Consider the following 18,490-nt stretch of genomic DNA (forward strand, 5'->3'; position numbering starts at 1 on the left):
TTAATAATGCTGTCAATGAAATGTATTCTAAAATTAAGAACAAACAACTTGCCCATCCTTCTGACATGTTTTCTACTCACAGGCAGCTCGGTGCTGTACCTTTGTAATTACAGGCTGACAGCTGGGAAATAAGAGCTACCGACAGGTGCGTGAAGGCAGGGTTAATAGTACATCCTGATCAATGTCGGTCTGAGTCAAACTGAGCTTAACAGCAACAGAGCTGCTATGTGTCTTGTGTACAGTGGTGCTAGGTGAATACAAGCTATCGTTGCCTCTGATTAAATGAACATTAGTGCTGCCACTGATGACTAATTTTCTAACGATTAATCTTTTGACAAATTTTTCGATTAGTCGACTAGTCTAATCGACTAAATTTAAAAAAAAATTAAGTGTTTGTTATTTAGTTGTGTTCATTTTATTTTGAATATAACTTTAGGGGCAAAACATAAAATGTCACCTTTACCATGACTAATGTAAACAATATAATTCAGTGTTTCCTGTGGAATTGATCATGCGTGTTTCATTTGGGGGGGGGGTTGCTCGGCCAGTTTCCATCCTACTTATAAACATATGCTTATAAGACTATGGAGGTACAGAGCGGTGCGTGCATGCCACCCACAGAAGTGAAAATGAAACTTAACGCTCATTTATGGGTGGGTGAACCGTAAGAGCGGGGGAATGAAACTCAAGATGCTTATAACATGGGGGTCTGTCTCTCTTCTCTCTCTCTGAGGTACTGCAGGCACCAACGCCGGCATGGATTCCCCAGGTGCCGCAGCCAAAAATAAATAGGCAGTCAATAGTAAAACAACTTGTCGACTAAAAAAATTGCCATCAACTAATTTCCATGGTCAATTACGTCAACTAAGTCGACTAATCGCGGCAGCACTAATGAACATCAGTCCTGGAGACTGTTGTTGATGCACAGATTTCTGTTAGTAATCTTTATAGAGTAACCTCAACCTTCCATACCATGTGGCCTAGTGTGGAAGTTGAATTAACACCCATATTGTATTTTGTTTGTAGAGATGTGGTTTTGATGATTCTCTTGCCTTGGAAGGTGATGCCAGATGAATAGCATAGAGGTCATTCATTAATATAGAAATATAACACCTTACAAATACATATATCTGCAAAGGGTGTTAGAATTTTCTTAAAAAGAAATAAGATAAGATAAGACTTTATTTGTCCCACTGTGGGGAAATTTCACAGGTAACAGCAGCAACATACAACAAGGAAGAGCAGAGAAAAAGAGAGAGAAAAATAAGAAATTTGGTATTTGTATGAATTTAGAATTAGAATTAAATATTATTTACATATTTACATCGTGGTTGCACATGCACATGGTGTGATATGGGGGGGGGGTTACTGTTGTTTAGTCTGATGGCTGTGGGGAGGAATGACCTGCAGTATCACAGTATCATCAGTGAAAGTCTTACAAATGAAAGTCTGTCTAGTTTATTTTCAGTTCTGAAACTGTATCGTTGAATTCATGTAAGGCTAAAAAGCGTGTGATACAATAGAACTACATCAATATTACACTTAATCCAAATTTGATGGTAAGAAAGTGAAAAGTTGTGATGATATTAACTTTTTGAAATGTAAGATTTTTCATCATAAAATGTTTTGTGTTGAAATTATCCATATGGTTTCTTGATTTTCAAAATTCAGGCCAATCCAGTGAAAAATAAGCACTCAGCGAGGCTTACAGGACACATATGAATCAGATGAGATTTAGCTCCGAGGGACAGGCTTCAGAAATTTAGACTAAATAAAGTATTTGGACTTCAGGAGGTTTAGGATTTTTCAAGGTCTTGTGAAGTTAATAGAAATTTTCACATGAATGTTTTCAAGACAGGAGTTGGGAAAGTTAGGTGGGTCGTTACGGAAGTATACTGGCATGAAAATAATGAATAAGCGTATTCATGTGAGGTGGAATTTTTCCCCCACACTTTTTTTTTTTTTTTTTGGGACCTAATTTTTAGTAGCTCTGGTCATGTTTATTGTTTAAAGAGTCATAAATATGTACTGTTTTTTGCTTTTTATAAAGTGAGGATTTGCATTTTTCTCCATGTTACATCACTTTTAATTAGGATCTTTTGATGCTAATGTTTGAAAGAAAGGTTTTTGAAGAAAATCCTTTGGACTAGAGAAAGAATAACCTATTTCTAATCTGATATACAGGTTTTTCTGACATTTCTTTGATTGAATAAGTCATTTGATTTTCTGTTTTGGTCTCAGACAGTTGTATCATAAATTACATTGGGAGATTTGCAGCGTTTACACTGGATGCTGTTTGTATTGGCAGTATTGAGGTGTTTGACCGGAGCGTAGACGTGTGCTGTGTGCAGTGTTTTTATGGCTGACCTATGGTGGATTGTAGCTCTAATTCTTCCTCGTGCTGATTCTTCCGATTGGTCGGTTGAGTTTATCGATCCAAGAGATGAATCTGGACACCGGCTTCTGTGTCATACAAGGAACTTATGATCTCTTTACAGAGCAGATCAATAACCGAGGCACACAGACGAGTACAATGAATGAATGAGGTGCGCTTTCTCTCTGTCTGCAAACATCAGTTATCACATTATGTTAACATCTGAATAAAGGAGGAGAATGTGTGCATGGCGGTCCTTGGCAACAAAATCTTTATCTGAATAAATATAAAGGGTCTGTGGGATTGCTTTCTTCAGGGAATTTGAGAAGAAAAATCCAGTGCTGTGAGTGGGAGCGGGGTTTTGCAGTGTGTGCTTTGGATTGTAATGGCCTTAAATCCCCTTTAACTCAAGTGGAAAACTCCCACTTTGTTCTGCCATCGCACACATGCATCCTTGTCTCCGATCCTAGCCCAGCTAAAGGAGCTTTGTGCAGCTTTTGACTGCAGGCTACATTTCAAAACAACACAAATTCTTTCTTTTGTCCAAAGTATATATAGTACATTATATTAGAACCAAAGAAAAATGTTATTGGTTTTTTGTTGTGCAGCAAAGCAGATATTGGATGTTTGAGCTGGGTTTAGCCGAGGATATTGGCTGTTATTGCATCAGCTTACTCATTCATATTGAAATATTACTCATACATTTCATAAATCTCCTACAAGCGACAAACAGCTACATTGCCTTGTATTGTGTGTATCTTAAAAGGTGGTGGAGGGAAGTACCTGTACATACACTCAGCCGTTCAGAGGGAAGGGGACGTTGCCAAGGTGATGACCAGGAAGTCACTACCAGCCAGCATCGGCCTGTGTCACCTGCGCTTCTGGTACTACATGTACGGATCTGATAGGATGGGAACGCTGAAGGTGATCTATCTATCTATCTATCTATCTATCTATCTATCTATCTATCTATCTATCTATCTATCTATCTATCTATCTATCTATCTATCTATCTATCTATCTATCTATCTGTCTGTCTGTCTGTCTGTCTGTCTGTCTGTCTGTCTGTCTGTCTGTCTGTCTGTCTGTCTGTCTATGTGTCTGTCTGTCTCTCTCTATCTTTCTATCATCAATCATCTCTCTCTCTCTATCTGTCTGTCTGTCTGTCTGTCTGTCTGTCTGTCTATCTATCTATCTATCTATCTATCTATCTATCTATCTATCTATCTATCTATCTATCTATCTATCTATCTATCTGTCTGTCTGTCTGTCTGTCTGTCTGTCTGTCTGTCTGTCTGTCTATGTGTCTGTCTGTCTCTCTCTATCTTTCTATCATCAATCATCTCTCTCTCTCTATCTGTCTGTCTGTCTGTCTGTCTGTCTGTCTATCTATCTATCTATCTATCTGTCTGTCTGTCTGTCTGTCTGTCTGTCTGTCTGTCTGTCTGTCTATCTCATCATGTTTTCAGGTTCTATAAATTTATTTATTTATTTATTTATTTAGCTGCAACATATCCATCATTGTCAACCTGAATGCCTACTTTGGTTTCGTTAGATACGTCTTTGTGTTTCTCAGCCTCTCACTGAATTACATTCTCCTTCCTGTCAATCACCTGATTCCCACAGGAAGGAATCAAAGTCTCTGCCAGGAAATGATCCATCAAAGCACGTCACCTTACAACCTGTATTATCATACCTTTTCATGTCTTATTTTGGTGTCTTTGTTAGCTGGGTTAATTTCATTATAATAAACAAAAATAAAACTAATTAGACAGGGCCTGTGCTTGAAAATGACAAAAACAACTGCTGTGCATACGTCTACAATGGCATCATTCTTCTCTAAACTGGTAAAACCTAAATGCTAGTTAGTGCTAAACTCAGTTAATGGAATGTATAAATTAGTAATGTGTAGAATATAGATTAGTAAGACCCAAACTGACCATGTAATACTGCCATAAAATACTCTAACTTGTATGAAAAGAAGATATTCATTCTTGTCTCTCATAAACTTGCAACAGATTCCAAAATAATTTGGGACAGGAGTGTTTTAGGACTAGTAATCAGATAAAACTGATAATAATGTGATTCGTGGGAGCTGCTACAATAATGAAGAAAGGTTGTGTCTAGAAACAAAGATGGACTGAAGAAGGGCTGCATGATACTGGAAAAACTGACATTGCGATTTTTTTAAACTATGCGATATATATATATTGCGATATGAAATAGCTGTGTGGTGCCGACATAAATGGTCAAACAAATTAGTTGTGTTACCTCTCATTGTGGTGACAATTGCATGGCACTGTCTATACAAAACACGTGTGTCAGTATCATCCTTCTTGGGGCCAAAATAATTCCAGGTAACTGACGTTGCTTTTCTTTTTAGCACCAAGTCTTCATTTCCGATGATTTTCTCTTGTTCATTGCTGATTTTTCAATGTTGTTTCCAGAGACTCACTCTGTGTGCAGGGGCGTGGTCTGCTTTAGCAAACTGACTAAGAACACTTGTGTTTGGTGGATTGTTGTGCGCAGTGTGTGTCAGGTACCCAGGTTGAAATTAGATGAGAACACGTTCAGTTCATTTACCCCCTACATTGCAGGACCTGTGATGTGACTATTGTGCACACGTACATTGCTGTGACGATGCTCAAACAATATATTGTGCAGCTCTACACTGACGATTGTCAATGTGCAAAGAAAAAAGTGAGAAAATTGCTGAAAGGTTTCAAAACATTGTTACTCAAAAGATAGGAATACATTTTATTTGTATAGCGCTTTTCATATAACTCAAAGACACTTTACATGCAGCAGATAAAAACAGGAACAGACATTAAAAACAGATTAAAAGCAGATGCAAAAGGCAGGTATACAAATATAAAACAGTTACACATTAAACATTAAGATTAAACATTAAAAGCAATTTTAAATAAATGAGTTTTTAAAAGGGATTGGAAGGTGTCGGGGTCAAAGGATATTTCATTGTCTACAGTACAGTAATATGTTTAAAAAACTCAAAGAATCTTTGTTTGCAAAGGACCAGGATTCTGTTTATCTACCGTCTCTATCATCTTTGTCTCAAATTACACTATTATTTAATTATTCCCTGTTTTTTCTTATGTGTATTGAATATCTGAATAACAAGAATAGATTTAGTCCATTTAGGAAAAAAAAGACCAGAATACCTACCATGACATGGCACGCATCCACTGGTTTTTACTTTTATGTGCATTAAGTTTTTAACATAAACAGGCTGTTAATGTGCATTTTCTATCCATAGCAACTCTTTTTGATATGTGGCTAGGGCTGGACAATATGGCAAGGTGATAAATAAAACAAATTAATATCAGTTATTATATTGATACGTCTTAAATATTATTTGTTATGTTCTCCCCATGTCTGTGTGGGTTCTCTCCAGATACTCCATTGTCCTCCCACCATCCAAAGTCAATCTAAATCACCCGTAGGTGTGAATGTGAGAGTGAATAGGTGTTTATTTCTAAATGCCGACACATCCAGAGTAAACCAAACCTTCATCCAGGATATACTGTGACACCCCTGTAATTATTTAAACTATTAGTTATGGTCACATGACAAACAATAGTGCGGGTTTTCCGAAATCTATGAGTAGAACATTTTTAACAATGCTTTTAAGTGACAAAGTAAAACAAGCCTGAAAACTAAACATAGAGAATGAGAAAAATGTGTATTTCAAGTAATAAAAATGAAGTATAATATAGGTTAATGTCACTGTCCTGATGACGGTACTGATGAAGATCTGGAGTTGGTTTCCAAGTGCCTCCAATGGAAGCTCACTGATCTTAATGTGGTAAATGTAAGGTGTTATGTGTTTTCGGATGGGTAAAATGCAGAGATTGAATTTCCCTATGGGGATGATAAAGTAAGTTAACCTTTGACCTGTAACCTTTTAACTCTTGTTGTGCAACAGTTGTTTAACCATTTCATGTATGAATTCTTAATAAACTAGTGGAATTTTTGACATAAAACATATCCAATTGGATTTCTTCAGTATCCTTTTTCTTTATCATAATACCCTGATATTCACTGTAGTGGATTCCATGCATCAACAATTTAACATGTAATCGTATTCATTTTTTAAGCATAAATACATCCATAAAGGTCTTTCCTCAAAGAGAATATATCGCTGCTTTAAGAAAACATATAATTTCAGTGTAAAATGTAACTATCCACTGTGGTGAATGTCATGACACCCTGATTATATTCTGGGAAACTTTGATCACTGAAGCAAAATGACAAAATCCATGCGGATTAAACTGTGTACAAACTATTCCTTCAACTGTGGCTTGTTAGAGACTTTGCAACCACATGATGTGGATTCATTACATAATATATCAGAAGAAGATAAGACTTTATTTATCCCACAGTGTGGATTTTAAGTGTCACAGCAGCATTTACTGTAAAGCAGTGGCACAACAACTATGAATTAGAGTCATTACTGCAAATGATGTATCTTTAAATAAGGACTAAGTAAATGTCCACTGCAGTAATGTCATGCGTGAAAGGGTTAAAATGAGGCAACAGTGAGATGAAGAATAAAGGAAGTCATGAAACTCTGTGGTGAAATGTATTGTTTATTCTCTATTTTTAGTAAAAATGTTTATTTGTCCTCCAGGTTTATACTGTTGGTCCCAGTGGCATTCCTCTGCTGATGTGGGCAGCCACTGGTAACCATGGCAACCAGTGGACATATGCCAATGTCATCCTGTCAAACCCGGCACCTTTCAGAGTGACTTTCCAGGCCGAGGTGGGCGGAGACATATGGACAGACATCGCCCTGGACGACATCTCCTACACTGCAGAGTGCATGGTCGGAGGTAAAATCGTCCAAGTCTGGTCTTCCTTTTCATGTCTGTTCTTTGTTTGTCCTTGCACTTCTTTTACCTCCTTGTCATTTCTTGTCATTTTTTTCTTGTTTGTCACCTATTCCTGTTTCTTCTTTTGCCACATTTTCTGTCCACCTACATACATGCTCTATTCCCCTGGTTCCATATTAATTCAGTGCACCCACAGGGAGAGTGTAGTGAGTTAATGGACCCTGTTGCCCTATAGGTCCATATAAATTCGATGTGGAGACTGGGTCAGCGCCAAGGGACAGCAGGGAGGCCAATAGGAAGGAAAAGCAATTACATTTATATTGTGTTTTTTTCCTCCTCACTCTCACACCCTCGATTCTTCCTTCACCTATGAACTGCTTCTTCAGCTGCCTTCCTGAAGACGAGGCTTTTGTGATCTTCGAAGGAGCTTTAGGATCCATCTCTGTTTTTCAGTATCACTCTAACATTCAGTGTGAAGGACGTTCTCTGACTGTGAGGTGTGTTCATATCTCTGCATGTATGTATGATTATACGCAGGACCGGTAACTCCTCAGCCTCTGACCTGCACTGTGGACCAGTTCCAGTGTAAATACTCATTCCAGTGCATCTCAGAGAGCTGGTGGTGTGACGGAGAACTGGACTGTGTGGACCGGTCAGATGAAGAGTACTGTCCCACCGTGGTACCTGGGACCCTTCCCCCTCAGGACCGCTGTCCCACCGGATATTTCCAGTGTTCAAATGATGTCTGCTTGCCCTCCATACTGCGCTGTGATGAAGTACCCGACTGCCCAGCGGGAGAGGATGAGTACAACTGCCGTAAGTACAGAGCGTGTCTGTCTTTAACTGGACCAGAGCCCATGCAGTGTTTGAGATGGGAGCAGTGGTGGGATGTAAATAAATGCTTTCAGTAGAATAGTTTTGAGGTATTCATTCTATACTCTGGTATTTTCATTTTATACTGCTTTACACTTCTCCATGATACTTTAGAACAGTGTTTTTCAACCTTGGGGTTGCCTGGAATTCAAATGGGGTCGCCTGAAATTTCTTGTAATTGATAAAAATAAAAATTTATTAATGAAAATATATGGTGAGTTGAGAGAGACAATCACAACACATAAAAGACATGACAAACTGTGAAGCTGAAACTGAAGCACTGTGGTTCTGTTTATCTGTCAAATGTCCATTGTGGCCTGTTTCAGATGCTGCAGCTCTTTCATAATTCATAGTTTGAGTTCTTGTTTGTTCAGTATTAATTGTCAGCCTTGTAAATCCAAGCTGGACTGACTATACATGTCCTGACCAAGGAAAATAAAATTCTCACTTTGTGCAGTAATCCCAACCTGGCTTTTTTGCCCCTCTCCATAATAACATATATTATGTAGCCTAAATGTCATCTAAAATTAACATTTATTTGCAACATAGTGTTGCAAACTATTATATAATCAAAAACAAATTAATTTTAGAAAAAAAAATGTCTCCATTTTGAATGTCTTGGGTCACCAGAAATTTGTGATGTTAAAATGGAGTCCTGAGCCAAAAAAGGTTGGGAACCACTGCTTTAGAAGCTGATAATACCTTTTTCTCCGCAACATGTGTTTGTCATTTTTAGTTAATACTGTCTTGTCAGAAGATCTTGCATGATGGACTCCAGTGGTAGCTGGTGCTAAACAGACTTTAGGATGCACAAGAGAAACATGAGCACAGCAGTTAGGAATTTATGCACAGTGAATTTGTTAATGTTTCAGTTAGCTGGAATAAGCCTTTAATTTTAATATTTGACTTAGTCTGCTTGCAAGTAGAGAAATGAAAATGTTATTTGCAGGATTAAAACTCTTGACTTAACTACACTAAGCAACTTTAAAAGCGCACATTTAAAACTTTGCTAGAACTGTCATGACATGTACTCAGACGCTCCAAACAGCTTCTCAGACACACAATATACTGTTGTTCTGCCTGACTGATTGTGCTTTTTCTCAACCACAGACCAATTTATGAAAGTTGCACTCAAGTGTACAAACTGGGTAGGGGAGTGAAATACTGGGATGGGCTAAATTGTTAACCAAAAATGTGTAGGATTTGTACACATGTGACCCTCCCTATAAAAACCCTGAAGTAAAAATGGGGAAAATGTCTGTAGCAAAAATGTCATGCTTGAGTGCAGCCAAGTGTGATCAGGCAGACAGGATGCTGCGTGTAGGAATGACACAGATAGACGTTGCACGTCACTTTGATGTCCATCAGTCCACCATTCAAAATCTTGTGTGTATGTCTCCCAGAATGTGTGCAATAAGAACAATAACTATAATTACAAATATAGTCCATGAATTAAAAGTAAAGCATTCATGAATTTCGTTGAGTGTTGTTAAAGTTACTCAGTGTAGAATAGATCTTCATTGTCATTGTTACAGGAACGATGAAAATCTGTTTAGCAGCTCTATCTGTTTAGCAGCAAACACTTAAAGGTGGGGTCGGAGATGTTTTCTTGGAGCATTTTTTGCAATATTGCTTAAAATCCCCTTCACACCCCAATTACAACTAATTAATTAAATGCTCTAACACAAAAATGAAAAAAAATTAGTCACCTGTGGAACGGACAGGACTGAAAAAACACCATCCAATCATTTTGAGCGCCCACTCAAAATGATTGAACGTCTATGCCTATCAAACTCAATTGCCATTTGTTTCGCCCCCCCTCCCCCCTCTGCGCGTACCCCTCTTCGAGCATGAATTGTGCGTTCTCAGAATTTTGGAGCACTGATACAGGAAACGAAGCCAGAGCCAGACCTTGGCTGTATTAGTTATATTAGGATGGAAAGTTCACCGGTAAACTGTTTTGTCACTAACATAAATCAGTAGTAAATGTAACATTAGTCAGATAAGTATGAACTGGGGCTGTTCTGTAAGAGCGGGGTGTTGGAGGAGACTGAATGAGGTATGTATGGATCGGAGCCAGAGCCTCAGCCAAGGTCGGAGCTGGAGCTGGGAACATAATCGGTGTCAGAGAACGATACGGGGCCGGAACCAGGGATGGGTCGGAGCCGGAGCTGGGACCTGGGCTGGGGCCATAGCCAGCGTCAGAAACGGAGCCGGGGCCGGAGCTGGAGCCTCAGCCGGGGCTGTAGCCAGCGTCAGAACCCGAGCCGGGGCCATACGGGGCCAGAGCCGGGGACGGAGCCTCGAGAACAAGCATTGGGCATGCCAGTACTCTGGAGGTGTGGCTTCGGAGGGATGTCTGAAGAAAGGGGTTTGGACTTTTGAAATGAGTATTTTCAAAATGTCGCTTCCTCAAACTGTTTTTCTAAGATCTCGCACCCCACCTTTAAAGCACAAAAAAGACTATATGAAAAAAATCATACAAAATACTGAGATATATTATAATAAGGGATTAGATTTCTGTAGCACTTTTCAAGGCACCCAAAGCTCTTTCCATTATTGATCCATTATTCATTCACTCTCACATTCACACTCTGGTGGTGGTAAACTACGTTTGTAGCCACAGCTGCCCTGGGGCAGGCTGATGGAAGTGTAGCCAAACCACCACCAAACCACCACCACCGAACATTCATACACCAGTGTGAGTGACACTGGAGGCAAGGAAGGTGAAGTGACTTACCCAAGGACACAACGGCACATGAGTAGGACAGAGTAGAATTTGAACCCCCAGCCCTTCAGTTATTGGACAACCTGCTCTACCTCCTGAGCCATGGCCGCCCCACAACATTGGCAATATGCAAAAACTACAGAGATAAAATTCTAAATATACAAATACTACTAAAATACTACTAATTACTACTAAAAATAAAATACATAAAGCTAACTCTATGCTACAGATAAGAAATAGTTACAACATATAAGGATATATACTGGTAATAAAAGGAAACAAGGTAAAATTAAAAACAAGGTGCATGGGTGTGAGTATTACAATGACGGGGGGTGTAATGAGGGTGTAATGTCCATTAGACCAGTCAGCTGCTATTATTGATCTATGTCAGAGGTGTCCAATCCTGGTCCTCGAGGGCCGGTATCCTGCATGTTTTAGATGCTGTTAAATGCTGTCTGGCCTTAGCCACCCAATGAAAATGATCCAATCACAAAAGGACACAAAATAAAAACAGAACTGACTGGCTACAGCATGCAAACAATTGTGCCCTGGGGTGAAATTTTAATCTTTCACTGAGAGCACACACTTGCAGTGGTGTAGTGGTCCCTGGAGAAGTGGGTATAGTCTCAATTTTTACCTTTTTTTTTTTTTTTAATAAAGTAGTCCAGAAAAACGCCGTTTTAGAAACAGTGATATGTAAGACTACTCTATTTAGTTTACCCAAAAATCCATCAGTAGTATTTGCTCACTATTATAAAATTATCATGACTTGATCAGGAGCAGTTTGTTGGTATTACTGGTCACACAAGCAGCTGCATGAATGTCAAATGTATTCAACATGAGGCAAACATAGGATAACGTTAGCCTTTCATAATGTTAGCCTCCTCGCACAGTTGGACTATTGGCAACAAAATCTTTTCTCTAAATGTGCAGCCATATGGCCTCATGCCTAAAGTTAACCAGTCTAATCAGTGAAGGTACCAAGTTCTAGCCAATTGGAGGCAGAGTAGGGCGGGTCATGGCTTCTCCATCCTAGGGGAAAACATGGGCAGTTTGGCTCACAGATACTACTGAATGGTGCACATTGGTGCACACATGGGATTTTAGAAGTGGGCATTGGCAATGCTGACTGAAAAATAAGTAGGTATACTCCGTATACCACTGTATACCCTGGACTACACCACTGCACTTATGTCACCTGTTTTCCAAACGTTTTTAGAGTCACATACATGCTCATTTTACCAGCGCACTTGTGAAATATTGGCATGATAAACAGGACATAGTATATTATAGCAGTGGTTCCTAACCTTTTTTCACTCATGACCCCATTTTAACATCACAAATTTCTGGTGACCCCAAACATTCAAAATGGAGACTTTTTTTTTTTGTTGCTAAAATTCATTTGTTTTTGATCATGTAATAGTTTGCTATACTATGTTGCAAATAAACATTAATTTTAGATGACATTTAGTCTATATAATGTATATTATTATGGACAGAGGCAGAAAAGCCAGGATGAGATTACTGCACAAAGTGAGAATTTTATTTTCCTTGGTCAGGATATGTACAGTCAGTCCAGCTTGGATTTACAAGGCTGACAATTAATACTGAACAAACAAGAACTCAAACTATGAATTATGAAAGAGCTGCAGCATTTGAAACTGACCACAATGAACATTTGACAGATAAACAGAACCACAGAGCTTTAGTTTCAGCTTCAGAGTTTGTCATATCTTTTATGGATTCAGATTGTCTCTCTCAACTCAACATATAATTTTTATTAGTAAGTTTTTATTTTTGTTTTTAATCATTTACTAGAAATTTCAGGCGACCTCATTTGAATTCTAGACGACCCCACGTGGGGTCCCGACCCCAAGGCTGAAAAACACTGTATTATAGTATAATTATTTAGGAACATTTTTTTCAGATGTATTTTTGCTAAAATTGCAATGATCACACAATTCACCTTCTACAACTTCTGTTGAGAGTGGTGTCCCTGCCCCCCTGTGGACCAATGATAGACACACACTGTTAAAGTTAAAGTCAATGGATTTCACCTTTATGTTTCTGGTGTCTCACAAAACCAGTGTATGGTTTCATTTCAGTGAATGGTCCAATATTTGACCAAAAAATCCAAGATTAGAGAAAAAGAAAACCGACTCATGTATCAGAACTTTGTTTTTGTCTTCTTCCCTCTCCCTTTAGCCATGTGATGCCTCTGGTTAATCTGGTGTGTCTATATAAAACTGGATTTGAAGTGGTTGAAACTAGCTCCGCCTTCAACGGCTCCAACAACACACTGAGAAAAAACACTGATGAACCACTATTAATAATCTAATGATGTCACATATCAGCCAGATAAACCAAAGCACAGTACACTTTCTATAGCACTTAATTAGGTGTATGAGTAGGTAAGTATGATGTTTCATTCATGTTATTGTCTCATAATTCAGAATATTTCAAAAGATATGTTGGTGAACTTAAGTAAATAATCTTTACTAACAACTTGAAACCCTCTGACAACCACATTTTCACCAAATTCAGTTTATTCTGTTTTGTACCATGTAGCATCACTTCATACTAATGGTCTGTTCAGGATCAACCTGTTAAACACATGGTTCTGTCTTTTTTTGTTTCTCTAATCCTGAGCATAGTTTGTAGAGATTTCTTTGAGGAGAAATAAATAGATGTTCTATGAACCAGGTTTTTGGTGGGGAAAGTGTTCTAAACTGTCTGAATTTTGGTACAAGAGCCATCACAATCCACATCTCGAGAAGGCCCGACATGTGAGAAGGATTTGGGAAATCAAGCAAGTGTGCACAGAGTATCTCACAGATTGAGATCAAAGTCAAAATGCACCAGATCTGAGTTCTTTTATCCTATTTGTGGTGCACTCCTAGTCATATGTGAATGCACTTCTCACACACCATGTTCATATTTTCTTTTTTTCCACCAGCTCTGCTGCAGTGTGAAGTGGGAGAACTGGTGTGTGAAGGTTCGCCCGGTTGTATCCCATTTCAGAAGCGCTGTGACCAAACTGCCGACTGTCAGCCTTTCCACTCCGATGAGTCCAGCTGCCATGGTAACACGTTTTTACTCACTTTCCCTTGTGAGCTTTTTTGTCATTAAACATATTGAGTTTTATGGGTTCCTGACTTTGAGGAACAGATACATTTTCAGCATCATTTGAGGTTATTTTTCTTTGGATGCGTCTCCAAGTCTATTAGTGACTGGCTGCATAAATTTAGCTTATTTAAGCCATGAAGACCCAGTGCTGCTTTTGTGGCAGTTTGCACATTATTTTTTCTCTATTTTTAACCTTTCTTAAGTAATTTATCAGCATTTGCTCTAGTAATATCCTATGTATTTTGTATTTTTAAGTGAAAATCAGGTAATTTCCTGTACTTAATGTACTGATAATTTAGATGTTGAGGGTTATTATATTCAAAACAGAGAAAACTGAAGAAAAAGATTATTTTTTTCTGCAAAATATGTCTTTAACTGAACATAAAATAAGTGTGTCCATCCACTGTCACTGATCAATCTTCGTGGGTTTTACTGGTGAATCAATGTTGTAGAAGATGACGGTGTTTCCACGTTCACTACGGAGCCTCTGAGCGTCCAAATGGGTCTTATCTGATGACCATGAAAAGATGACAAACTGCATTTTACACCAATTATTTACATTTATTGATAGGATTGGTGGATCAACAGTTATTAAACATTTTATATCAGTGAATGATTTTGGTTGCTAGTGGATGTTTGGGTCTTTATGGGTTAATGCATTGATGTTAAACTGATATTTAGTGCACGGTTCTGCTTTTGCAATCTTCATCCACTTTTAGGGTACATAAAAAATCCAGAGTTTTGATATATTTTGAGTCCATATTCTTTTAATTTTCTCCTTAACATGCTCTTCTATGTCACTTAGTCAGTTGCGACTTAAGTGTTGCCAGGACATCCTTCATACCTGCTCATTGCCAGTCATAGCAGTGACTCCCAGGACATTTTCACATGCGGCTGTTTTGCTTCCAAAGTGCACCTCAAAGGTCTGCACATCCTGCCAAAAACGATTAAATCCTCCTCTTTCCTGCATCTTCATGACTAAAACAAAACCTGCCCTTTAGCCGGCGTTCAGTGCCAGCCCACAGTCACTTTGTCAAGAGCTGAGCATGAAGCCAAAGGCCCCTAACGGTGTTTTTCCAACGTAATGAGGATAAAACAGGCAACCCCGATAACCTTCTCACAACCTATGGAGGCATAACACTCATCACACGATGCAGGGGATGAGAAAAAAGTCTCAGTAACAATATTTGTGGTCTATTGCACATGCTACATGATCTGCAGAGGTTAATGGTTGACACTCTGCTTCCCACAGAAGCATCATTTGTAGATTTAATGTTCGCAAGTCAGAGTAGCAACATGCTTGAGCATTCTTCTGTATCTATTCCAGCAAAGAGACAGTGAAGGGGTCATTGTAAATCTCTTTAATGTTTTCTTTGCTAGGGCTTTTTTATGTTTTTCTGCTAGTAGTAGTGTACTGAGCTGCTTGAATTATTGGCACAATACCCACTTAAAAGCCTTAAACGTCTAAGCAGAGGATAATGTCATCAACCATTACACTGACATATCTTTAAAGAAGTACCTTCCAAAAGTGTAAATGTGTCTGCACCACATTACAAAACCAAAACCATGTTTGACATTAGTGTATAAATAGCAACGTGTTTATTATGTCGGTAGATGGATGTGTACCAGCTCACTGTCGCCTGAACTCTTTCACACAGTGGTAAACATTGTGGCAGCTCCATTCTGGATTTTGTATGTTACAAAACAAAGGGGGGATGGTATACAAAGATTCCCTGAAATGAAAACTTTCCTTGTTTTGAGCCATATTTATGGATTTTAAATTCATGTCAACAAATACGGGTTGAATTGGACTCTGAAGAGTTTTGATGTAAGATGATTTTAGAAAAAGTCGTCACATTTCAGGCTGAAAGATGACATTCAGGTTTTGAACACTGTCAAATTGGGAAAATTTGCTTTAACTTAACCCATGAAGACCCAAACTGCTGCTGGTGGCCAAAAGCATCTACTCATCTCCAATGTTTAATATCTGTTGATCCACTAATCCTATCAATATATATAAATTATTGGTGTAAAATGCAGTTTGGCTTCTTTTCATGGTCATCAGATATGACCCATTTGGACGTTCAGAGGCTCTGTAGTGAACATGGAAACACCGTCATCTTCTACAACATTGATTCACCAGTAAAACCCATGGAGTTGGATCAATGACAGTGGATAAAGACACTTGTTTTTACATTCAGTTATTGATGTCTTTACTGAAAAAAATCACATTTTCTTCAGTTTTTTTCTGATATAATAACCTTTGAATTTACTCTGAGTTTTTATGAACATCTACATGATCAGTGAATTAAATATAGGAAACTACATGATTTACACTGAAAAGTGCAAAATACAGAGGATAATATTTTCATAAATGGTGATAAATCACTTAAAAATGGTTAAATATAAAGAACAAATCATTTGGGAACTGCCACAGAAGTAGCACTGGGTATTTATGCGTTAAATTCATTTCAACACATTCAGATTAAATTGGACTCTGAAGAGTTTCGATGTGAGGTGATTTTAGAAAAAGTCAGCTCATTTCAGGCTGAAAAAGATGACATGCCTGTTTTAACTACTTTCAAACTGGGCAAATGTGCTTTAACTGAAATAGCAGTTAAAGCAGTATAAATTTCCATTTTGCATTTGCTTTTTTGATGCAGTCATGTGAGTATTTCTTCTAATTTCCAGATTGTCCTGTGATGTATTGTATGGATCACGGCTCTTGCCATGTGGACAGACATGGGCCTGTGTGCATGTGAGTTGCAACCTGATACACACAAACATGTATTTGTATGCAAACACCTACACAATCAGTCCAAACACACACAAAATAAACAACTAATATAATTATCATGTCTTTTCTGCCTCCTCCCCCTCATGTGCTTTATCTGTCTTTGTGAGTCTTACAATGTGGAAATCCCATCAGACTTGTTTTTTTTCTCCCTGGAAAAGACATGCTCCATGAAGCATGTGGGAATCTGCTTATCCCCCACAGCTTAACCAGGATGGTTCTGCCTTCGTTTACCCACGGGAGCTGTGTTTCCTGGGAATCACTGTCAGATTCTCCAGGTCAAAAGTTATACTCAAACCCCCACTATCTGTAGTTAGTTTGATCCAATTACTCTGCTGAATCTGAAGTTAGTAGGTTAGATTGGCATAGAACCATCTGTATTTAAAAAGAAGCTGAGTTTGCTCTGTTGGAGATTTTTCAGGAAGCTCATGAATCTAGTTGTCTGCATCAGTGGTTTTGTATGTCTGCAATGAGATGCTTTATTATAAATAAGAATACAGTTATGAGGCTGTCTGCCGGATCTGCTAACGTCATTATGCACCAGTGAATCTTCTGTGAGAGGTTCAGTTTTCTTCATTTTAGACAGATTCCTTCTCTGCACAATGGATGGCAGTTGTGCATTAGGCTTGTACCTGTGAACTGAAGTGAATGAACTGCACAGTGTCCACAGTCAATGCGACTGTGACGGTACTAAAGGATGCAGTCCTGCTGGAAACACTGGCAAGAGAAACACAAACCACTGGGCTTCTGACATGCAAAGATATTTTACTTCTGTTTGTTGTTCTCATTCAGCTCCTTGTGTTTGATTCCCCTCCTTATTTATTCCCCAGTCCAACATTCCCCGTTGCAGCGCCGCCACCGCTGCCTCCTCTCATTATGTAACAGAACTGTACCGCTGTCATTCACTGCTCTGTGTGGTACAGAGCTCTGTCTCTGTTCCAGCCTTGATAAATCCCGGCTGTAGCAAAACCTGAGGCCAGTATCGGAGGGCACCTCTGGTTCAGTATTTGCATCACGTTCCTCCACTCTGCTGAGCAGGACCCACCGGGGAACCAGGCCAGGGACAGCCCACTGCCACGGCCAGACTGTCACACAATATGTAGCCTGGCCCCCTCTGAATGATAATGACACACTCTGGCTTTGCTGAGAGCTGTGTGTTTCACGTTAGAAGGTCAGCACCGCTCACAAACCGGGCTGATATTGAACAGATGTTGACTTGGAGCAGAGTCTCAGTTTAGAGAAGAGATACAGCTGAACAGACAAGCCAAACTATTCGCAACTGGGCTCTGTTTCCATGTCGGATGTCCAGCTGAGAGATCCTGCACAATTTGTCAAGTTTTTTTTTTTTTTTTTTTGGAAGTATATTTATTTATACCAATTTATAGATTTATTGATTGTTTTACTTTTGCATCAAGCACTCAAAGTGTCCAACCTCCTCATATGCACTGCCCGGCCAAAAAAAAAAAGTCACACATGCAATATTTTACTGCCACCTTTAGTTTTGATCACAGGAGATATTCACTGGATTTAACTAAGCGAATAGTTCAGATCCTTCCATGGGTCAGTAGTGCAGTGGTTAATAATGTTTCATCTGTAACAGGTTATTTAACTCTAACTGCAGGAAGTGTCCTCTCATGTCTTTAATGTCAAAAAGATTGGAGAATGCCGGGATTGTTCAGGATCATCAGCTTTGTGACAGAATGGTTCAAGGAGAATGAGACATCATTTCCAGACACGGATTAGCC

The 18,490-nt window shown here is 38.8% G+C and overlaps 1 protein-coding gene across 1 annotated transcript in view; it reads left to right on the plus strand.

Annotated features, from left to right (window-relative positions):
• Positions 1-18,490, plus strand: part of malrd1 (MAM and LDL receptor class A domain containing 1) — a 97,867-nt gene that overhangs the window by 71,183 nt on the left and 8,194 nt on the right. Inside the window, exons 24-28 of the mRNA XM_030123104.1 lie at positions 3,141-3,298; positions 7,023-7,224; positions 7,762-8,040; positions 13,782-13,907; positions 16,643-16,709. Of these exons, the coding sequence (XP_029978964.1) occupies positions 3,141-3,298; positions 7,023-7,224; positions 7,762-8,040; positions 13,782-13,907; positions 16,643-16,709 (832 nt within the window). The remainder of the gene's footprint in view (positions 1-3,140; positions 3,299-7,022; positions 7,225-7,761; positions 8,041-13,781; positions 13,908-16,642; positions 16,710-18,490) is intronic.

The sequence above is a fragment of the Sphaeramia orbicularis genome, chromosome 20 (assembly GCF_902148855.1).
Source record: "Sphaeramia orbicularis chromosome 20, fSphaOr1.1, whole genome shotgun sequence".
NCBI classification, from domain to species: domain Eukaryota; kingdom Metazoa; phylum Chordata; class Actinopteri; order Kurtiformes; family Apogonidae; genus Sphaeramia; species Sphaeramia orbicularis.